Below are 6,661 nucleotides of genomic sequence, written 5' to 3' on the forward strand. Positions count from 1 at the left end.
AAAAAAAAAAAAAGGAAAATTCTCTAACAAATGTACCTAAGAGATAATACAAAACTAAAAATAACAGATAAAGCAAATGCTTATACTTTCTTTTATTAGTATCTGAAGGGACTAAGTACCAAAATTAAGACATCGAAAATCAAAACCAAAATAAAAATATATCAACTAACAACTAAGAAACAACCTGAGAATGTTATCAAAACTGTGACTGACTTCCAGCCCTGCCATGAGTCCCTCTACAGTTTCCTTTATTCTTGAATTTTCAAATGATCCCAAGAATAGTTACCATATTACTGAGAACATTCCAGCATGAAGAAAATGATTTTTGGTAAATTAGTAAAATAAATATAAACTTGATATAAAATCAGATAGTATCACAAAATGTATATTATAGATCCAACTCACTTATAAGCAGAGGAAAAAAAAAACTAGATAAAATATTAGAAAACAGAGTTATGCAATATATTAAAGTATAATTGCCCTACCAGGTAATGTTCATCTCAGAAAGTCAAAGTTTTCTAGAGAGTTTAAAAATAAAATAAAATGATAAAATCTCCAGAGTAGATGACAAAAAAGCCATGAAATTAAGTTCTTAAATAATGAAGAACATATTACCATTTAATGGTATATAGCTGATGCTGGTTGTTTACCAGTATTCATAACCTCATTCTATTCTATTTCCTTGGGAGGGGGAGGGAGACAGAAACTGTTCATGCAATGTCTTTTGTTCAAATCCTGTTTAAAAATATTTTATACTATCACATACTTATATTATAAAAGAAAAGTAAAAGTTACTTAACTAAATCTTAGGATGTAAGTTAAATATAAAAAAAAAAAGCCTAAAGCAAGTAGAAAGAGGAGATAAATATAAGAGCAGAAGTTAATAAATAGGAAACAAGCATGCAACAAAGGGAATCCAAGCCAAGGGTCGGTTTTTTGAGAAGACTAGTAACACTGACAAATCTCTATCTAGCAAGATGAGATGGGGGAGGGGGGAACCACTAAAAACAAATCACATAATCAGTCTGAAGAGTTTCATTTCATATATATAACCACAAACATCAAGTGGCACAGGTTATTCCTAATTAGCTCAAATTCCTATTCTTCAAGATGACTGTTTTATACCTTTGCCTCCCCAGAAGTCTCTCCCATCTTCATACATTTCCACTCCAGCCCAACACTCAGCTGATGACAACGCTGCATATTTTGTTGAGAGAGTAGAAGCTATTAGATGGAACACCTTCCTAACTCATTCCACTACAATACAGAAATTCATCTTCCTGCCTCCAGTTAAAAGTATTCCTGCTGTTATTAAAACAACAACAACAACAACAACAAAAAAAAAAAAACCGACCCCCTCTGCTTGCGCCGAACCCCATCTCCCTCTCTTGGGAGCCTCACCCATCCCTCTGGATTTTGCTCTCCCCACCCAGCCAATGGTTGCCAGATTTCTATACCCCTTTTCACAGTAAAAGTTCCCAAACACGTTGTCAGTGCTCACAGTCAGTACTTACTTAACTCGATTCACGCTCTAACTTATGTTCTCACTACTCCACAGAAACCCCACCTAGCAACTCCACGTGGCCAAATTGACTCTGCACTGCTCTTACTAGGACAATCACCAACATTTGACAGAGATGACCACTCCCTCTTTTAGGGAATAGCTCCTCTCTTGGCTTAGTCATCAAAGGTGACTCCTTGTGTGACCTCTAAATGTTGTAAGTTCTTCAGGATTCTGCCTTGAGCAGAATGTTCTCCATCTGCTCTTCTCTTCCTAAGCAATCTCACCAATTTTCAGGCTTTGAATGTGAAATACAAAGTGCTAACCATTTTACAAATGTTATCTCATCCTCACAACAACCATGAAAAGTAGGATAATTATATGTCCTCATTTTAAAGATAAGGAAACTAAGGCTCACAGAAGATGATTACAGAACTAATATAGTGGTTTAATTGGGACTGGCATCTATTTCTGATTCCAAATGAGCTCTAACCCACTGAGAAAAACATATGAAGAAATGTGCACCCTGACTCTTTAAAGAATCTTAGCTATTAATAAATTTGGTAAATTAAAAAAAAATTATTATAAGGATTTAATTTTGTTTAGATATAACTAAAGGCTAAGAAAAAAGAAATTACTATTAACAGAGCAATGAACTTTTAATACTCCCTGTTCATGTAATCCTTAAAAAATGTATACACCTCTAATAAACACATTAATATACTAAGTCTGTAATACTGATAAATATTTGAGTGTCTCTTTACTATAACTAATATTTTTAATTTTTCTACTACTCAAAATCATATAGTATCTACATGTTTACAGGAAAGTATTTACATGCCAGAGATTAATGCTTTAATTTGTAATCTAGAGTAGGAGGTGGCAAATCACAGCTCATGGGTCAAATCCAACCCATATCCTATTTCTGTAAGTGATGTTTTATTGCTGCACAGCCATGTCCATTTGTTGACATATTGTCTATGACAGCTTTGGCGCTAAAAAAGCAGTGTTGAATCATTAAGGCAGTGCACAACCTAGGGAGCCTAAATATTTACTGTCTGCTCCTTTACAAAATAAAATTGCCAATCTCTTATCTAAAGTAATCCATCCTGTACAAGTAAAAATATATGACTATAAAACATTCCAAGACAAGTTAATTTACAGTCAGACCATCCAGAAGTCATTTAACTTCACATAACATAACCTAGAAAATAATGAGAAACACACATTGCAAATAAATATCTACCTATGCTTTAAAATCGTATATCTAGTATTCTGATACAGATCACTGATTTATAATTTGCACCAAAGATAATGTCTATGAATCAAAAAACAGTTCATTCCTAAACATGTAAGCAAAACTAAGGAAGGAGGGAAAGAAAGAAGGAAGGAAGGAAGGAAGGAAGGGAGGGAGGGAGGGAAGAGGGAGGTTTGGTCCCAAACGTTAATTTTTCTACAGTTAATTTTTGTGATTTGCTTTTATAATTCCAACATCAGTTTATATATTGGAATTTTGAAACCGTGTCTATATTATAAACTACATCTTAAATAGAGACTGGGCTTGCAGAAAACTGCTACCATCAACAAGATAAACTTAATAAAGCAAAATTATTTCCTACCACAGTTCCTTGCAGTATGTGGCACTGAGCTGCCACAGAAACAGGTTTTTGCGTTTGTGTGGTTTTAACCTCGTAACACTATACACTACTCACTTAGTAAAATAATAAGCCAAGAATAAGTAGTACTAACATTTGGGGATGGGGTAGAGTCTCAGTACTTACTGGGTAAAGTAATAAGACGTTGAAAATAAGTGAACAATCCTTGCAAAATCTCATTTAACACATTGTTAAAAGTTTTAAGACAATTTTTAGTTTTGAAAAATTATCAAGATTCCAATTTTACATTCCAAATTCCAAAAGATGAAATGCAGCCTGACTTCTATTGAAACTTCCCTTTAACTTTGACTACTGGAAGCCTACACCGAGTAACAGCTGCCAAGAAAAGATGGAGCTATTACGTTACCCAGTTCAGGAAAACTGATTTTATGTTTTTGTTTTTAAAATGCTGAGTTTTTAAGCCCTGTTACATGACCTTTACTTTATTGACATGAGAGTAGGGAAGGCCAAGGGAAAAAATATAAGATCCATGGTATCAAGTTTTTCCTCTTACCATAATTCTAAACCATCTTCCAGAAGATAAACATGTGGAGGCTGGGAAACATCTGTACTCAGTTGAATAACTGGGAGCAGGAAAGGGTACAGGTTCTTGCTGTCTGCTCCTAATCCCTATGGGAAGTATAAATAAAACTTATAATAACATAAGACACTCTAAGGTCCCATCACCCCACCAAAAAAATCACCTATCATATAAAAAAGCCCTAAAACCAATTTATAGAAATAAATCAATCAGATTGTAAAGGATGGTCCTAACTATAAGCACTACTCAAACAAAGTTAGTTCTGATTACAATTAGAAAGCAAGTACCAAAAAAACACTATTTAGTTGCATAATGGTAGTAAAACCATATACACCAAGGCTACACACCTGTTCACTTAAAGAGATTCCACATATATTTATTTTCCCTACTCTGACATCTAAAAGGTGTTCACACTGAAATATTAAATTCTATAATCTCACCTAAATAACTAGTCTAAAAGGAACCCAACCTAAACGTTCATCAGTAAGATAATTAAATTATGGTACATTCATATTTTAGAATACATAAGTATTCTAGAGTAGAATACATAAGTATTTAGAGTAGCCATGAATAAAGGTTAGGCATGGAATGAAAACAATCATCAAAAATTACAGGGCCGGATGTGTGGCACATTGGTTAAGAATTGGTTTGGGAATGCTGGCTCTGAGCAGTAGGACTGCAGTTCGGATCCCACATGAGGGCCAGTGATGCTGCACCCTCTACAGCTAAGATGGTGAACAATAGCTCAACCTGGAACTGGGCTGCCGTGAGTCGCCGGCTACGTCATAGGCTGCAGCAGGGCTGCAGTGGGCTGCCATGAGCTACCGTGAGTGGCTGGCAGCCAGCGTGAGCAGCCGGCAGCTGGCATGAGCTACTGTGAGCTGCTGTGAGCGGCCGTCCAGTGGCCTGTGACCGATTGCCTAACCCGGGAAGAGCACAATGATCACAATACCAACATGGGCCAGTGAAGCAACGTCCTCCACAACTAAACTGAAGAACAAAAGGATAGCAACTTGTCTGTTCCCCTTCCCTGATTCCCCAATGCTGTTCCCCTCCCCCAGTTCCTCAATAAAACCTTTTAAAAAAAAATTACAGATTGGATTTAAAAGGTGCAAAAGTATATATAAGAATTCCACATGTCAAAGAATTTTTTTTTAATAGCTGTATGTGCAGTATACGAAGGCCGGACAATTATGGTCATGAACTTTCCACCGTGTAAGCACGACCTTGTATGCATAAAAATGTTTCTTGGGAGAAAATAGGAAAAAACACGTTAACATTAGTCAAATATAGGAAGGGGGAAAAAAAGTTGGGAAAGGGGTAAAAAGATTTTTTGGGGTTTTTTTGGTTTTTTTTTTAGTTTTTTGTTAGGTTTTAAAAAAATATGTACATGTTATTACTTTAATGAAGAGATTTTGCTAAATTTTTAATGAACTAAGAACACAAAGATAGAAAAAGGACAGGGCATTTTATCTAAAATTCTAGTTTGGCTAATTACTGTCCTATGGAAGTTGACTCAGTGTATCATACTAAAGTTAGGCACTCTGAAAGAAAACAAAAAGGACAAAAATTCCATTTCTAATCCATAATCTCTATAATCTGATAAACACAGAAAAGAAACAAACTATCAAACACCTCCTCACTTTGGAAATAATTCAAATGTCAACATAGTTCATAGAAAAGTACAATACGACAAAATATATATGCATTCCTCTTTTGATGTCATATATATACCAAGTTTAGTCTTTATCAGTGGGGCATAGGTACTTCAGTTGGAAATACAAAAAGCTTATCCTTAAATATGTTAAGTATAAGTAAGGCCCTTTCTACAACTAAAAATAAAGGTTGAAAGACCTTATTAAAGATTTTTCCAAAGAAGAGAAATATAAAAATGTCACGTTTAATAAAGCAGCATATTGGGCCTTAAAATTCAGCTAAAATATCACTCTCCATAGCTCAATCTTTACCAGAACAAAAAAAGAAAGAACATTAAGAAAAACTAGTCAAGTTCATATTGATTGTCAAATAGACTTAAAATTTCCTAGGAAAATCAGAATCAATCTACTCAGGGCACATCCCAATAAGCATAATATGTTAGCATTAGCAAAACTAAAGTAAGCAACTGCTAAACAGGCAAGACTCTCTTGGTCAAAGCCTGAACAGATGCACCTTTGTTATCTAGTGGCCTGAAGAACATGACCAATCCCAGACATGCAGCTTTAAGTAAATATGAACATTTTTTTGGCCCATGGTTATGGCTATAAGACATTGTCTACAATACTATTCTGAAAGTTTAAAAATAAATTCATGAATTATTAATAAAATTATCAGCAATGTTTAAAGGTGGAAAGTTATATCGTACTATAATTACCTAAGACATAAGGGAAATAGGTGTAGGGACAAGGGACTCTCTCTGTACTATCTGTCACTGCCTGTGAATCTATCATTTTTTTTAACTGAAAAAGAAAATAACATACTCTACACACTGGCATTTCTCAGGCTATTGTCTTTGGCTCCCTTCTCAAGTCTCATGTACAGCAGGTCCTTGAATAATGTCTTTTTGTTATAACACTGATAAAATGCCATAGGAATTTAACTCTTATTTATATCAATTAGCCTATAATAAAATTGGCTGTTATAGCTCATTTTTCTTACAGTTGCACAACCAGTCAACAATGTTAAGGACTTACTATACATGCTGATAATGTTCAAATCTATTATCTCCACCTCAAATCTCTGAATACTCTGAATGACTATAGGATATCATCACCCAGAAGGCATCTCAAATTCTTAAGTCTACCACTGAACCAATCCACTGTTTTCCTGAAAAATGGTTACTCTTCCTGCATTTCCTAACTCAACTGACATGAACTACCGTATTTGCCGGCGTATAAGACGACTGGGCGTATAAGACGACCCCCTAACATTTCCACTCAAAATACAGAGTTTGTTATATGGTCGGCT

At 34.9% G+C, this 6,661-nt stretch overlaps 1 protein-coding gene across 1 annotated transcript in view; it reads right to left on the reverse strand.

Annotated features, from left to right (window-relative positions):
* Positions 1-6,661, reverse strand: part of IPO11 (importin 11) — a 197,354-nt gene that overhangs the window by 86,018 nt on the left and 104,675 nt on the right. Inside the window, exon 15 of the mRNA XM_019661540.1 lies at positions 3,671-3,786. Coding sequence (XP_019517085.1) covers positions 3,671-3,786 — 116 coding nt within the window. The remainder of the gene's footprint in view (positions 1-3,670; positions 3,787-6,661) is intronic.

This window comes from Hipposideros armiger, unplaced genomic scaffold, assembly GCF_001890085.2.
Source record: "Hipposideros armiger isolate ML-2016 unplaced genomic scaffold, ASM189008v1 scaffold_352, whole genome shotgun sequence".
Lineage (NCBI taxonomy): Eukaryota > Metazoa > Chordata > Mammalia > Chiroptera > Hipposideridae > Hipposideros > Hipposideros armiger.